The sequence below is a fragment of the Camellia sinensis genome, chromosome 5, assembly GCF_055761805.1.
Source record: "Camellia sinensis isolate YWXY chromosome 5, ASM5576180v1, whole genome shotgun sequence".
Lineage (NCBI taxonomy): Eukaryota > Viridiplantae > Streptophyta > Magnoliopsida > Ericales > Theaceae > Camellia > Camellia sinensis.
This window is the reverse complement of record NC_138965.1, coordinates 38,974,332-38,991,631: the sequence shown is the minus strand read 5'-3', so window position 1 is coordinate 38,991,631 and position 17,300 is coordinate 38,974,332. Positions and strand designations below refer to the sequence as shown.

Below are 17,300 nucleotides of genomic sequence, written 5' to 3'. Positions count from 1 at the left end.
TAGACTCGTGGAACTTATCATAAGTTCTGTTTTGATAATTCAAATTGTTTATCTTGTTAAATATTTCGTGTATTTCATTTATACAAAAAATTAAGTCTATCCGATGATTGTAATATATTCCATTTATTAGGTGACACCAAAAATTTGGACAACAACTGCGTTTTTACAAATAAACTATTTATCTTTTTGGTGAAAAATGCGATAAATTGAATAGGTTATAATTATTAGATTGATCTAATTATTATTATTATTTTTTCTATGTGAAAGAAACAGACGAAGTGAGTGCCTGATAAAATGAATAGTTTGAATTATTAAAATAAAATCTATGACGAAGCCCATGGATCCAAATAGTGCTCCTATTTTAAAATAGACTATTTGAATTTGATTTTGTCAGGCACTAAGCAAGATTTACGTTAGCAAAGCATATGAGTAATTCCAAATTAAAATATAACTCTGAGCAATTCCAAAGTAAAATATAATCCCAGTAACTTCACCTAAACAGTAGTACACAGCATCATCAAAATCAAAGAAAAGCAGCAACATATTCTCTCTCACTGAAATAACTTCTTCCTAAATAACAGAAAATCACAAAGCAGAGGTACTAGCAATATACAACTGATTCGTATCACTTAATCGAAATCCTTAACAACCAATTCCCGAGGTAGCAGTGCATGAAGGCTGAAATTATAGACCATTACAAATTCTACAATCCATCCGACAAGTGCCTAGTAGGTAGACTTTTTTGCTCGCCGGACTTACTGCAGATGCATTTTCGGGAACTACATTTCCATACAGAGAGAATTGTTGGGATGCTTCTTCACTAGTTGATTGGCTACTCTTCTCTTCTTGCTCCTTGTACACAAGATGGACTCCGACCTCCTTCACTTGAAAATCTCCATCTCCAACCACTGAAATATTCAGTTCATCGCCACTTTCCAACTGATTTTCAAACTTCCAATAACTTAACATCATCATATCCTCATCAGCTTCTGGAATGCCAATGACATATGGGGAATGACTCCAAATCAAACTCTTGGTCGTATTACTGATAATAGTATGTGCGTCCCAATTATAGTCATGTTCTTTTTGATTATCAGAAAGTGCATAAATAGAACATACACTCAAGCATCGGATTCTGAAATTAAGATGTGATGGCACATTAAATGATATTGAATATCCTTCATTTTTAAGATTAAACAAGTCTGGAACCTTGCTTCCCAAACAATAAGCACAGAATATGTGTGTTTCATGACATCCCTGTGCGACATAAAGCATAATTAATTTAAAGATTATGTATATACTGAGAGAGAGAGAGAGAGAGAGAGAGAGAGAGAGAGAGAGAGAGAGACCTGCAGGGGAAACTTCCTTGCTTTCTGTGACCCAAAGCATGAAAGCATAACATTTGAGCATCCCATGGATCCTAAGTTGGACAAGCCCAAATTGTTAATTATGTCCATGTCAATATTTCCTAGAGGTTCAATCTTGAAATCTCCCTCAATCTCAACTAGATTTTGCTCTGAGTCCAGGGATAGAAATGTTCTTCCTAACCTGCAATCGACAAATTGATTGCCACATATGTTCTTACATTCTAGGGTTAATGGAAGTGATTGAAAGGTTACTTTCTCCAACAATATACAATCTGGGATATATAATTCTTTTAATTTGTACTGCACTTCAACTGACCAGAGCTTTTCGCACCCAATTAAATAAAGCTTTTGGAGTCCAAAATGACCTCTGATGCAATTTGGGACGCTACGAATTGGATTACCACTCAGATTTAAAATCTGCAACGAGGATAGGTTGCTAAAATCCCTAGGAAAATCATCATCTGATAAATTACAGTTCTCAAGACTTAAGTGTACCAAGGACTGTGGTAAAAGAGCCCATGAAATTTCCATGCTTTTTCTTGGCTTCAACAGAGAGGGATAGATGAATGAATGCCATGATTTGACCTCTTTACTGGTAGAGAGTAATTGACTTATGGAAATTCTATTTGCATGGAGAACTGTTAATGACTCAATAGTCTCCATTCCTGTTGGCAGTTCCTCAAGATTTGAGCAACCTGAGATGTCAAGTGTTTCCAAAGACTTTAGCATACAAATGCTTCTCGGGAGCTTCCTCAAATTTTTGCAATCTTTTAAATTGAACAAAACAAGTCTCTCAAGGTGTCCAATGGATTCGTGAACCTCAACTAGCCTTGCACAATTTTTAAATATCAACTTCTCCAGATTGGGGACTTTCGAGAAGTCGGGAGTTTTAAGGCAATGGGAATGACTAAGATCAAGGATTTTTAGTGACATGAGAAGCTGTTAAACAAGAAAAAAGCTACTATTAATATTTCTTCAGTTTTCATACGAAATTAAAAAAATATATATACATTTGTAACATACCTTGTCTCATTCCCAAATTTTTTGCAAGCTACTATAACTCATGTCAAGAACAATCAGGCTCTCCAAAGGAAAATCACAGGGTATAAATTTGAAAGGGAATCCATGCCAACATAACCATCGTAATCCTTTAGGAAAAATTTTCAAGCTTCCACTTATTTGCACATAATTGAGCTGCAAAAGTTTTAGTTTATGCATCCTTGAAAATGCATCAACTTCCAAAGTTAGTTGATTTGAATTTCCTAGAGCAGTGCCTTCGTTCTTCGAGGAGAACATGCCAAAACAATGTCTTTTAAATGAGTTGCTTGTATTTGTTAAAAATGGCATGTCGAGGAATTCATCATAATGACGTTTTCTATTAACACCAAAAATTGTCCTGTCATGTTTGTCTTTCTTGAACAAATTCATATCAAGTGTGAGGCCTTCGATTTTTCTTGTCCCCTGGCAATGAACAAGAGGAGGGCAATTTTTATCAATAAGAGTAATGCTATAAAAATATAATTTCTGCAAAGATCAATCATACAAAATGATGTGGCCTTTTTCAAATAAAAACAACAGAAATGAAACTGATAATTTCAAAAATCCAATTGTCATATTATCATAGATGATATATATATATATATATTGTTGAATTACACTATTAGTCCTTATGGTTTAAGCAAAGTGTTACTTTAGTCTCTGTAGTTTCAATTTGAACCATTTGGTCCCTACACTTTCAAATTTGTTGCAACATAGTCCATTGTTACTTACTGTTAGAATTTGAAACAAAAAAAGATCATACGTAAAACTAGAGGGACCAAATTAAAATTCAAAGCAAACTACAATGACCACTGGTGTAATATACCAAATTGGAATTCAAACAAACTATAGGGATTATCGTTGTAATGAATATATTACACTGGTGGTCATTGTAATTTGTTTTGAATTTCAATTTGGTCCCTCTAGTTTTGTATATAATTTTTTTCCATTCAAAATCTTAACAAGACATGTTGGAGAGTCCACAATGCAAAAAATAAAAAATAAAAAAATTGTAGTGACTAAATTGTTCAAATTGAAACTACGAGAATCAAATAAAACTTTGATCAAACTAGAGGAACCGATGGTGTAATTTACCCATTTTCTTTTATTATATTATACAAAGTTTTTTGTAGATCATTTTTCCTATATAAATAGAATAACTACATAAATAAATAGAAATAAACATGAAAAGCAACGAGGTTAATACTTACAGTATTTTCTCTCAAAACATTCAAGGAATCCTTGTGATTCCAAAGTCTACTACGTTCTCCCGGCTCCTTAGGTGATTCTTGCCAATCAATTTCTCTTCCCATTTCTTGAACCAATTGATGCATCACCAACTTTTTGCGTTCATCAATTGTTAACAGGCATCTATCAATGAGATTTTGAATCCCAACCATTGTGTAAAAATCACATCCATCCAGAATTGTGACTACCCAATCTTCATCCATCCCAACAAAGAAACAAGCAACATGGAGGAATAAATTTTTATCGTGGTCATCTTGTAAAGAGTCATAGCTTATTTTGAGTTTTCCAAGGATTTCATGATCAGGAAATGCTTTCAATTTTTCTAAATGACTTTTCCAGATATTTAAACTTTTTCCAGACAGAGAAGAACCCAAAATTTTTATAGCTAATGGAAGCCCTCCACAGTAATGTACCACCCTTTTTGAGTCCTCTATGAAACCATCAATGGGACAATTTTTCCCAAAGGCATGCCAACTAAAGAGCTCTAAGGATTCATCATTGTCCAATTTTTCAACCTTGTGCACCCGACAAACTTCATGAGCCTTGAGCAATCGCTCACGCCTAGTGGTTATGATGATTTTACTACCTTGAGAAAGCCAGTCTCTCATTCCAAGTATTGCATCCAATTGATCTACTGTATCCACATCATCAAGGACTACAAGAACTTTTTTGCAACATAATGCATTTTTAATCTTTACAACTCCTTCATTAACACTGTACAATTTTTCCTTTCTTCCCTTTAACATATCTGAAAGAAGTTGTCATTGTAATCGAAGTAAACCATCTTGCTGTTTTAAAATTTCTCTTACATTTGCAAGAAAACTGCTACCTTCGAATCTTGAGAAGTTCGAATTATATAGTACTTTGGCGATAGTTGTCTTCCCTATTCCACCCATCCCACAAATTGCGACTATACCAACATCACTAGACTCATCTTGTAACCAAAGCCCAATGTTTTTGGCTCGAGAATATATTCCAATCAGGTGGGGGGCAATACCCAAGGTTGTGCGACTTAGTTTGTCTCCAACCACTTTCACAATTTTGTGGATAAACTTTGACTCAAGTCTAATTATCAGATTAAGATGGAAAATAAAGAACAATAAGAATGCCATCAATTGAAATTAATTGCTAATTCTCATGCAATACTGAACCAAAAGACCATGTTACTGTCTTTGTTGAAACAATTGGAAGAGTCTTAGATGAAAAGAAAGGGTTTTCACTATCATGGTTTTGAAACAATACTCTTTTATCTAATATAAACTGTTCTGTTTTTCAATTTTTGATTAGTAAGCCAAGTTGTTGAAACTTTTAAATAATGGGCCAAATTTCAATAAGAATAATCATTCGTAGCTCAAATCTCTCTTCCGCGAATCCCCCGACTGCCCAAAACGACGTCATTTTGGGCAGTTTTTTTTCCCCCCCTTATGTCTGAAACAGATAGAAGAGTGAAGAAGAGGAAGAGGAAGAGAAAGATAGAAAGAGAAGAGAGGGGAAGAGGGAATGGAGAGAGAGAGAGAGAGTCGATCGCCGCCGCCGCCGCCTCCGCCTCTGCCTCTGCCTCCGATCGTCGCAACCTGGCCTTTGATCTCTGATCTCTGCCTCTGATCTGTGATGATGTGATGATGATGATGATGATGTGTTGGGTGGTTGATGATGATGATGATGGGTGGTTGATGATCTCTCTATCTCTCTCTTCTTCTTCTTCTTTGTTCTTCTTCTTTTCTGATTTTTCTTCTTCCAGTTATTGAAAAAAAAAAAAAAATCAAAATGACGAAACAACGTCGTTTTGAATTTGGGGGATTCAGGAAATCTCTCTTTCGAGCTACGTAGCACAATTGTTTCAATAAAATGTCTACGAAAAGAAATGAATAGCTACGTGTGATCTTTTCATATAACTTGAAAAGAAGGAGCATCTTAAAAAAATCATGAGTTAATAAATTCAAGTTGTTTGTTTGGGAAACTGACTTGTAGGATGCTTTTGTGTTTGAAGGTTATCTTACAAAAACTAAACTATGTAAATCTGTCATAATTAACAAAACAATTCATTCCAAAATTTGAACACATAATTCTTCATTCAAAAGGCCCTAGTATGAAATACTTTAATCTACGAAATCCAAAAAATGGTGATACAAGTAATGCTTAGCTAAGAAAAGGACTTGGGAGAAAATTACCCGTCAGTTTGATTTTGTAAGTTCATCCCTGCCAAATCTGCAGCTTCTCTAAGTGCTGCCTTCCATTCTTCCACTTTGCCAATCCATTCAACTTTTCTTTCACTCACTTCTGCACGAAATCTCTCTTCATGCCTCGTAAATGCTTCTTTGAAACTTTTCTTTTGCTTCCTCACATGAGATGGATCCACATGATAGAAAACAGGTAGAACTACATGTCCAACAGTCCTTCTGCGTTCGAGGATCATGACAAGTTCATCAAGACACCAACTTGAAGATGCATAGTCCTCCGAGAAGACAACTATTGAAATCTTCGACTCTTGAATTGCTTTGTTCAATTCTAACTTAATATTCTCCCCTCTTTCAATTCCATCGTCATCTCTGAAAGTACGAAATCCTGCGTGCACTAAAGCTGTGCAGAGGTGGTCAGTGAACGTCTTGCGAGTAGCTTCACCTCTGAAGCTCAAGAACACATCATAACTACAATGAGAATTGGAGGAGGAGATTTCTTGAGGTCTGACAATTGCCATTGGATTAAAGCTCAAAGAAAGACCAATTAAGGACAGAAGAGCCAAGATATGAATTATATATCTGTTTAGGCACCATGGATATTTATAGATGCCACTATATGTAAATGAAGTACCAAGTAAGAAAACGATGAGAGAAATGCTATCTTAATTTACATGGTCTTTCCTGGAAGCTTGTATGTGTCTTGATAAGAATTCCTGACTTTATGTTCTACCAAGTCTTCCCCAAATTATTTTTTGTGGGACCTTTTGTTATCCTTATAATTATTTAAAAATTCTTATCCTTTGGAAAATCATGAACCAATCTAACCCACCTTCACTTGTTTAATTTAAACCAAAATGCCCTAAACCAATTCAATCATTGCTCTATTATTTAAAGACAAATATTGCTATATGTCATCCATTTTCTGTGATCGTTTGGAATAACTATTTAAGTGATATTCATAATTGATTCCTGTTCATAAATAATTATTCATGAAACTAAATAATGTTTTTTCATTTCTTAATGATATGAAATGGTGGCAAAACAAATAATATACACTAGAGAAGGATTTGAATTCTTTGTGGTGTTTATTTTTGTCTCATTGTGAGGTTGTTTATAATTGTTTATTTATTCTTAAAAGTTTGGGCTAGGTAGTTGGGTTTGGTGACTGTGTTGACTTTTTAATTACTATTTAATTAGCAGTTAATTTGTTGTAATTTTTTTTTTATATATTTGTGAATAGTTATTGTTTATTGAAACTTTGTTTTCTATTGTTAACTATGCCAATTAGGTAGCCACTGATTTATACAAATGGTTGGCGTCAATCGTTCTTCTAAGAGGCGGCTTCCAACTTAGGTTTTTAGTGATTTTTTTTTTATGAGATAAAAAAATATATTTGGAATTATTTTTTTAATTAAATAGACAGTTGTGAAAAAAAATTTGCTTGATTAATCTGTATGATTTGACATTTTACTAATAGAGTTGAATTTGAAATTTGAATTTTTTTTGTGATTTTTTAATTTTTTTAAACCAAAAAATCTCTTACCAAACAGAGCTAAGTGTGGTATGCCTTAATAAAAATGCATCATTGTTCACGCATAAGCATTAGCGTATGAGGTAGGTTTGAAAATTTGGATTCTCTCTTGTTTGATTTTTCAAATTTGAAATTCAATTTTTTAGTAACTTTTTTCACATTTTAATTTTTTTTTTTACTTTTAAAATGTACTTAATCTAGATACTTGAATTTTTTTTACAATTACTAAAATATATATAAAAAAAGTTTATTAAAAACAAATAAAAAAAAAAATATATATGTGTGATTTTTGCATTCTTTTGCACCAAATGTGAATGGGATCGTGGATTAGAGACAGTGCAAAGGGGGGTACAGTGAGACATGCATGGATGGATGAAGCTGGTGAGAAAGTGAGATCTTTAAAATAAATTTTCCAAATGTAAATTGTTTTTATTGGGATGGGGGTATAGTGAGACAGGCATGGATGGATGAAGCTGGTGAGAAAGTGAGACCTTTAAAATAAATTTTCCCAACATAAATTGTTTTTATTGGAATTCATTTACTCATATGGGATATTTGGATACGAGCAATGCTATATCTATTTAAAATTTTACTAACAATTCTATTAAAAGCATCTATGTCCACATATCATTAGACGTAAAAATATTATTGTTATTTTCACAATCAATCACATTTAATAATTTGTATTTTTGGTAAAATTTTTAGTAAAATCATTAATATGGGATAGACTTATTCATTTGGATACACCACAGTCCACGGCATAGTAAGGCCAACAAAAAAATAGGGAAAAGAAGATTGGGTGTTTGATAACATGATTCAGTATTTAAAACTTAATGTATTAATGTATTAAGTAATAATTAATTAAATCCATTTGACAATCACAATTGATATCACTTAAGTGTCTCTTAAAATATTGGCTAAAACTTAATTTTTTTTTAAAATCATCTGAAACTTACTTAATTGTAACTGAATTTATAAATACTAAATATAAGTATTGATATACACTATTATAAATTTACCACCACCACCATCGCTACCGCTACTACTATCACCACCACCACCATGCCACTGCCACCGCCACCGCCGCCACTACTACCACTATCACCAACACAACCACCACCACTACTACTATCACTATCACCGATCTACTACCATGCCACCACCGCCACTGCCGCCACCGCCGCCACAATCACCACCATCATGGCAACACTACTACTACCATCGCTATTGCTACCGCTACCACCCGCACCACCACCACTAACATGATTTGAAACAATTGTCATTAGTAAATTAGAGGCTATCGACAACATCATAATTAAAGGTTTTGGGCCTATGTAGAAAAAATTAAATGAGATTTTTTTCTATATTTTTATATTATGATTTTTTCTGCCAATGTTATTTTGTCAAACATAATACACACTCTATTTTAAGGACAATCTCCATTGGATTAAAGCTACACAAAGAATTAAGACCAGAAGAATGGCTCTGGGGTGGGATGAATGCTATTTGTCAAGGCATCATAGATCACTACGCCAAAATTGGGCTTTAGCGACGGTTTTTTACCGCCGTTAAAGGATGTAAAACTGCTGTTAAAGCCTTTAACGGCAGTAATTTAGGACCGCCGTTTATACTCGTGTCGGAAAAGGTACAATCGTCATAAAAGGGTAAATTACCGTTGTTAAAAGTAGACAAAAAACGGCAGTAATATAGGACAAAAAACGGCGGTTCTTTACCGCCATAAATAGGTTCAAATTTTTTAAAAAATAATTTTCTCTTCTTGCACCCCCTACGTCTCGAACCCTTAACCTCTAATCTACGCACACCAACCACTCCACCACAACAACTCTATATGAAATATATTCCCTAAATTATTTAAACATTACTTTTGCTTTATTATAGATGGTCATGTTCAACCTCTGGCCGTGCGTGGTCACCACTCGCCGGAGTTCCGCTGGCAAAGACCGTCGTCATTAACGGCGGTAATGAGAGGGCTTTAGCGGCGGTTTCGTTACTGCCGTTAAAAGAGGGCTTTAGTGGCAGTTTTTTAAACGACGGTTTCATTACCGCCGTTAAAGATATTTTAGCGGCGGTTTTTTAAACGGCGGTAACGAAACCACCGTTAAAGATACATTAACGGCGGTATTAACGGCGGCGGTAACAAAAACCGCCGTTAAAAAAATCGCCGTTAATGCCCTGTTTTGGCGTAGTGGATATTTCATTGGAGATGTAACTATATCTAACCATATATGTAAAAGGAAAGACTGAGGAAAAAATAAAATAACATTAAATTAAAAATAAAAGGAGAGGAAATGATTCCATATTTTACCTGTTGCTTTATGATTTATCCTGGAAGCTTCGACACTTCTTTGCACATAAAATTGTCTCTTGCAACAAATGTGAATGAGACTCCACGGGTAGACATTTGGACATGGTAGAAGCTGCTAGGAAGTTGGGTAATTAATAAAATAAAATAAATAAATGAAAGGGAGTAGAAAAGTGAGGGAAAGGTCGTGGGATGGGCATGGGGACGAAGATGCCGGGAAAGTGGAGTTTTTTTTATTTATTTTTACTAAATTCACAATATTTTATGTATTTATAAAATTTAATTGGGTCATTTACAATGTACACTTTTTTAAGGTGTGTACTCTATGTAAATTATGATAATTTGTGGTAGTTATATTACAAATGTCATAAGTAAATCGCTTTAAAACACAATTAAAAAAAATACAATGAATCATAACTAAATGTTACTTGAGGCATAACAAAATTTTTTCAGTCATAATTAAAATAATAATCATAATAGATCATAATCAAAATCACAATGAATCATAACCAATATTGTAACTTAACAACACTTATCCTATAACCCAAGACGTGTTCGATTATAATCAAAATAATAATCATAATAAGTCATAACTAACAATTGTCGTATAAAGTCATAACAAATACCATAATTCAACATAACAAAAAGTACAAAAATTAGAATTCAACATATGGTACGTAGCTTTTTTATGTGCATGTATTATATTTTATCAAAAAAACAAAAAACAAAAAGACGAACGTATTATAGAATTTTTAAAAAGATGTACGTATTATAAAAATTTTCAACTTAAAAGTAATTTTGAATTAATTATATATATATATATATGTTATTTTGTAAAATCATAGTTTTAAAAATACAATTTTAAATTTAAAGTCATATTTTTTACTTCAATTACTTTAGGAAAATTTTTAAAGAATGAGAGAGAAGATGTTGATTTAAGATTTATGAGAAAGTAAGAATTTTTAATTTTATTTTTTTATCAAATTCACAATATATTTTAGGCATTTTTAAAAGGATAAATTACCAATAGATCCTATAAGTTGGACTTATTTCTTATTAAGTCTTATTGAAAGTTAGTCATAGTAAAATCGTTGCTAAAAATAATTCTTTGACGATTTTTTGTATATGTCGATAAAAATTGACAATTAGTTACTTTTTTCTTTTTGTCACGATTTTTATAAATTTCTCTAAAACTTACATGTAACGTCCTCAAAATAACAACATTAAACCCGTCAGATAAGGCATGCATTTACATATAAACTAACCACATTCCTTTATTCCTTAGAGTTCTATTACATAAGTATTACATGTTAACATCATAACAAAATGCCCTACGGGCTTACAGCTTTCCAAGTTAACACTTGGTTACAACAAAGAGTACTAACTCGTTTACACATTAAGCCCTTGGCTTGAAGTTACATGTAATACACCAAAAGTTAAGCAACAAAAGTATGCCCGCCTCTAGCCTCCCAGCTATGTCCTTGGAGGTGGCATGCTACCTGCACCTGAAAATGATATTCCCATATAGGGTGAGCCACAGCCCAGTAGAAATACACTAAACCAACCATGAACAATGACTAAAATATTAGCAATTGATAGATGGCCAACACTGATACAATCACATAAATCACATATTTATGTCATACGACTTATGAGTCCAAGTTTCCTTTCATTTTCCCTTTTTCAACGGATAGGCATATAAGCACTAACCACATTCTCAACAGATATGTATAACAACAATATCCACATTCTCAGATAAGCAAATAAGCTATATCCACATTCTACAACAGATATGTATAACCACAATATCCACAGATAAGCATATGAGCTATATCCACACATCACGAAGATAAGCATATAAGCTCTATCTTCACTTCTAGACAAGCATATGAGCTGTATCTACGGAGTTCATCCCCTATCTTCTCCCAACACTAACCGGTTTAGAGGTACATCCCCTATCTTCCCCTAAACCGCGGAGTACATCCCCTATCTCCTCCTCCACACATAACGTATACAAACACATTGGTTCTATACACAATCACCCAATACATACAATTAATGTATTCTATCAACCGTCAAGTTCCATGACACACTTCATTGATTAGTTTCAGTTTGCCTAATCATCATGCATTGTCTACAACAATTACGACTATCCTCCACCGATAGCCCAAAGCAGTTATTTCTAAATAGAAAATAAATGCACAATGGATATTCAATCAACATTTCATTTCTTCATTCTTCTCAATTAATTATCCCAATTAATTAAACAATGTAATTAGGTCAATTCCCATAATTAACATTTCAACCCTGAGGTCCCATTTTCATCAATGATTCAACAATCATTCCATTTTTCTATGCCAAACATGCATCTAGGTTTATTATGAATAAAACCCCAACTTTTGTAAAATTACACAAAAGCCCCAAACTTTCACAAAAATACCAAACCAAGCCCAACATCTCAAAATACCAAAATTTAAAGACAAAACCCATAGAGAGGAGTAGGATATCCCTACCTTGAAGTTTTAGCCAAAAAGGAGATGAAGACTCGAAGATCAACGTGCTCCAAATCCAAACTTTTTCAGATTAAATCGAAGCTCTCAACACCCTCTATCTTTTTAACAAAGGCCCTAGGCTAGATTCACACCCTAGGGAGATCAAATCTTAGAGAGAATGTAAGTTTAGAGAGAGAGGGTCTCGGATCAAGGGTTTGATCAAAAAAAGAAGTGAAAAACTGAAGCTCAAAACCGCTACTGTCCGCTGATATAAAACACGCTCGCTCGAGCGAAGCCTTCGTCGCTCGAGCTACCAGACACAGAAAATCTCGCTCGAGCCAAGAAGTTCTCGATCGAGCGAAGAAAAACCCAGACCGCTCGAGCGAAGGAAGCTCGCTCGAGCCAAGAAAGGCAACTCTCAGGTCCAGAACCAGGTGCAACCGCTCGCTCGAGAGAGCCACACTGGCTCGACCCACCAGACACGAACCCCACTCTCGCTCGAGCGACCAACTCCTCACTCGAGCGAAGGTCCAAAATTCTGGGCAGCAACACTAGGCTCCCGAACACAACCAACCTGTAACAAACCTGCCTAACACATCCTATAACTCAAATATGAAGAAAAAGGAATGTAAACACGATAATAACCAACTACCAACATCCGCGGACACATGTCCGGATCACTGTACAACAAGGGTAAACCCGGGATCGCTATATACAAATAGTGAAATTTTTCAGTGATGAATTTTTTAAGCTGTTATTGAAAGCAGAAAATTAGTGACTTGTTTTTTGTGACAAGTTTTTTAAATTGTCGCTAAAACTTTTAATTAGTGACATTTTTTGTGACAAAATTTTTAAACTGTCGCTAAAAATTAATAATTAGTGACGTTTTTTAATATTATTTGATGAAAAATATCATTAATTATTACAGGAGCTATTAGACAAAAAATCCATCTATTAAGACCTACGTGTAAATCTCCCAAATCAAAAGTGAGATTGGACAAAAGTAGGTCGGTGTGGAATCATAATGACTTCAAAGAAAATGAAAGAAGTACAAGTGGGGCTAAAGGGGTGGGCATTCATGATCCTGATCAGAAAGTGGGAAAGCAAAAGCACAAAAGCTGGGTTCATACTCACTCTCCCTCCATCCAAATAATAATAATAATAATAATAATAAAATGAAAACGGGGGTTTAGTCTATTAATCTATTTCATAGATTTGTAAGGACATAGATCAACGCACTTATTGTTTAAGTCCATAAGGACAATCCTATGTTGATAAGGACAGTCACGTGCCTTTTTATTTATATGAATCCACGCCTCTATCTGTTGAAATGACCTTTTTTTCAAACCCATTTCTCTTTGTCTCTCCTCCATTTTTCTCTCACTAACCTTGCATTCTCCATGTGATATTTTGTTCCAAGTGATCGCTCCAGCGGTGAAAGCACCGCTTGAGCGAAGATTGAGGGCATCCAATAGTTTCGCAGGTCAGGGTGGACCGCTCGAGTGACTATTAGTTTGCTCAAGCGAAGATGCAAGGCTCCTAGTATCTTGTTTTGCAGACAAAAATATTGAGAAGCCTCATTCACCGCTCGAGCGATGAAAATACCACTCAAGCAGTTTGCGCTAAATCAACAATTTAAAAGGCACTCTCTAGATCATTTCTTCACCTTTTTCTTTCTATCTTGTTTCTCCTCTTCCTCTTTCCGAAAACCCTAAGTTTCTTATCTCAAATCTCTCTCATTTCAAGGAGTGAAGTGAAAGAAGTGAAGATCTAGCCTAAATCACTTGCAAGGAGTGAAGTGAAAGTTAAGATCATCCTCCCTACCGATTGGATTTTGTCTTTGTGAAGAATTCTCCTAGAAGCTTGACTTACTTGCTCTTTGCTTAAGGTAGGGTTACTTTTAACTTCGTATCTCTTTGATTTGAAAAAGTACGTGGTGTGATTGTAAATATAAGACTTGATTTAAAGATTGAGTGAGGTAAAACTTGTATTTGACAAAAAGGGGAATTTATTTGATTACTGTTAGGGTTTTACTCAATCTTTCATAGACTATGATTATTGATGTTGAAAATTTATATATTTATGAAGATAAAGTAAAAGCCCCAAAATTATTGAAACACTAATTTTGATCTTGATGAATAGTGCTATTGTGACTAAAATTACCTTTAGTTTGGGAATTTTTTTGAATGATTAGAGGATGGAAGTTATGGATGGTAATAGTTGAATTGAGATTGTGATTTGGATATAATTGAAATTATAAATCCTGTTTCTGTATTTATTTCTTGTGATATTAGAAACTGGTTCTTTCGAAAAATGGTTTAAGGGGAGGTAAATTGAGTATGAGTCTGGCGTAGAGAGTCAAGTTTGGGAACTTGTGTTGTGTTGGTAGCCACTCGGGGAGTCAAGGTGTCCAATTTCCCTGTCTACCCATATCGCCAGACAAATGTGGGAAAATATTTTTGGGTGTCCACTGGTCCTGTCGTATAATAACCGGCAAAAGTGGAGAAACAGATGATTTTGGGTGCCCACGTCCTGCCATATTGTAGTCGGTAAATGTGGGGGATATTTTTAGTTTCAAATGTATATATATATATATGTATGTATGTGTTGGGACTCCTACAAGGGATTCATGACTTGTTTACTCCCCTATATTGATAAAGGTTTTCTTGCAATTAGCATATTTGTTTTATTTATTAATTTTAAATGTTCAAACTTAAATCCTGAATTATTATTTTTTGAATTATAATTGTGCCATGCACATTTTCAAATGATTAGATACCCTGTTAAATGTATCTCTACTAGGCATATAGCTCAACCCTATATGACTTTTCGGGAACTGGTGATGTGCCACCACAATAGTGACTTGGAGTTTATATTTTGTCTTTGGTTGGGAACTGTGGTTCAAGGATAATTAATTGTGAAGACTTAAAACTGCGTGACGGGCATTTAAAATTTATTTTGTTAAATATGACGCCATCTTCAATTTTTGTAGGCCTCTATGGCAATGACTTTTGAATTATAGCGATCCCGGGTTTACCCTTGTTGTACAGTGATCCGGACATGTGTCCGTGGATGTTGGTAGTTGTTTATCTTCTAGTTTACATCCTCTTTACTTTGTATACTGAGTTATAAGATGCGTTGGGCAGGTTTGTTTCAGGTTGGTTGTGTTTGGGAGCCTAGTGTTGCTGCCCAGAATTTTGGACCTTCGCTCGAGCGAGGAGTTGGTCGCTCGAGCGAGAGTGGGTTCATGCTGGTGGGTCGAGCCAGAGTGGCTCGCTCGAGCGAGCAGTTGCACCTGGTTCTGGACCTGAGAGCTGTCTTTCCTGGCTCGAGCGAGCTTTCCGTGGCTCGAGCGGTCTGGGTTTTTCTTCGCTCGATCGAGAACTTCTTGGCTCGAGCGAGAGTTTTCTGTGTCTGGTCGCTCGAGCGACCAATCCTTCGCTCGAGCGAGGCTGTTTTATATCAGCGCACAGCAGCGTCTAAAACATCACTTTTTCACTCCTTTTCTTTGAGCAAACCCTTAATCCGACACTCTCTCTCTCTAAACTTGCACTCTCTCTAAGATTTGATCTCCCTAAGGTGTGAATCTAGCCTAGGGCCTTTGTTAAAAAGATAGAGGGCGTTGAGAGCTTCGATTTAATCTGAAAAAGTTTGGATTTGGAGCAAGTTGATCTTGGAGTCTTCATCTCCTTTTTGGCTTAAACTTCAAGGTAGGGATAACCTACTCCTCTCTATGGGTTTTGTCTTTAAATTTTGGTATTTTGAGATGTTGGGCTTGGTTTGGTAATTTTGTGAAAGTTTGGGGCTTTTGTGTAATTTTACAAAAGTTGGGGTTTTATACATAATAAACCTAGATGCATGTTTGGCATAGAAAAATGGAATGATTGTTGAATCATTGATGAAAATGGGACCTAAGGGTTGAAATGGTAATTATGGAAAATGGCCTAATTACATTGTTTAATTAATTGGGATAATTAATTGGTGAGAAATGAGGAAATGAAATGTTGATTGAATATCCATTTGCGCATTTATTTTCTGTTTAGAAATAACTGCTTGGGGCTATCGGTGGAGGATAGTCGAGATTGTTGTAGACAATGCATGATGATTAGGTAAACGGAAACTAATCAATGGAATGTGTCATGGAACTTGACGGTTGATAGAATACATTAATTATGTGTATTGTGTGATTGTATATAGAACCAATGTGTTTATATACGTTATGTGTAGAGGAGGAGATAGGGGATGTACTCCGCGGTTTAGGGGAAGATAGGGGATGTACCTCTAAACCGGATAGGTATTGGGAGGAGATAGGGGATGAACTCCGTAGACAGAGCTCATATGCTTGTCTAGAGAAGTGAAGATAGAGCTCATATGCTTATCTTTGTGAAGTGGGGATACAGCTTGTATGCTTATCTGTGGATATTGTTGATATACATATCTGTTGTAGAATGTGGATATAGCTTGTATGCTTATCTGTGGATATTGTAGTTATACATATCTGTTGAGAATATGGATATAGCTTTTATGCTTATCTGACTGTGAGATATAGTTTTTATACATATCTGTGGAAATAATGATAGAGCTAGCATGCTTATCTGTTGAAAAAGGGAAAATGAAAAGTAATTGGGACTTGAAAGTCGTTGACATAAATATGTAATTTATGTGATTGTATCAGTGTTGACCAACTATCAATTGCTAATGTTTTAGTCATTGTCCATGGTTGGTTTAGTGCATTTCTACTGGGCTGTGGCTCACCCTATATGGGAATATCATTTTCAGGTACAGGAAGCATGCCACCTCCAAGGACATAGCTTGGGAGGCTAGAGGCGGACATAGTGTAGTTGTTTAACTTTTGATGTATTACATGTAATTTCAAGCCAATGGCTTAATGTGTAAACGAGTTAGTACTCTTTGTTGAAACCAAGTGTTAACTTGGAAAGCTGTAAGCCCGTAGGGCATTTTGTTTTGATGTTAACATGTAATACTTATGTAATGAAACTCAATGTAATAAAGGAATGTGGTTAGTTTATATGTAAATGCATGTTTTATCTGATGGGTTTATTGTTACAATTTTGAGGGCGTTACATGAATTGTCTTCTAGCTTATTGAACTAGATAATAG

General features: G+C 34.9%; 2 protein-coding genes across 4 annotated transcripts; both read right to left on the bottom strand.

Annotated features, from left to right (window-relative positions):
* Positions 1–426: 426 nt before the first annotated feature.
* On the bottom strand, positions 427–2,300 carry LOC145790570 (uncharacterized). The gene is made up of 2 exons (XM_082868657.1): positions 1,350–2,300; positions 427–1,257 (listed from the first exon to the last, which is right to left on the bottom strand). The coding sequence occupies exons 1-2, from the start codon at positions 2,298–2,300 to the stop codon at positions 685–687; spliced, it is 1,524 nt and encodes a 507-aa protein (XP_082724783.1). The 3' UTR covers positions 427–684.
* LOC145790572 (disease resistance protein RPV1-like) lies at positions 427–6,535 on the bottom strand. 3 transcript variants are annotated; one of them, XM_082868660.1, is made up of 4 exons: positions 5,825–6,535; positions 3,617–4,718; positions 2,391–2,828; positions 427–2,306 (listed from the first exon to the last, which is right to left on the bottom strand). In XM_082868660.1, exons 1-2 carry the CDS (start codon positions 6,349–6,351, stop codon positions 4,415–4,417), a joined length of 831 nt encoding a protein of 276 aa, XP_082724786.1. In that variant the 5' UTR covers positions 6,352–6,535; the 3' UTR covers positions 427–2,306; positions 2,391–2,828; positions 3,617–4,414. The 3 variants fall into 3 exon arrangements, with proteins under 3 accessions (XP_082724786.1, XP_082724785.1, XP_082724787.1); XM_082868659.1 differs by having other exon boundaries at positions 3,617–5,387; positions 5,825–6,526; XM_082868661.1 differs by lacking the exon at positions 3,617–4,718 and having other exon boundaries at positions 1,334–2,306; positions 5,825–6,534.
* Between the last annotated feature and the right edge of the window lie 10,765 nt (positions 6,536–17,300).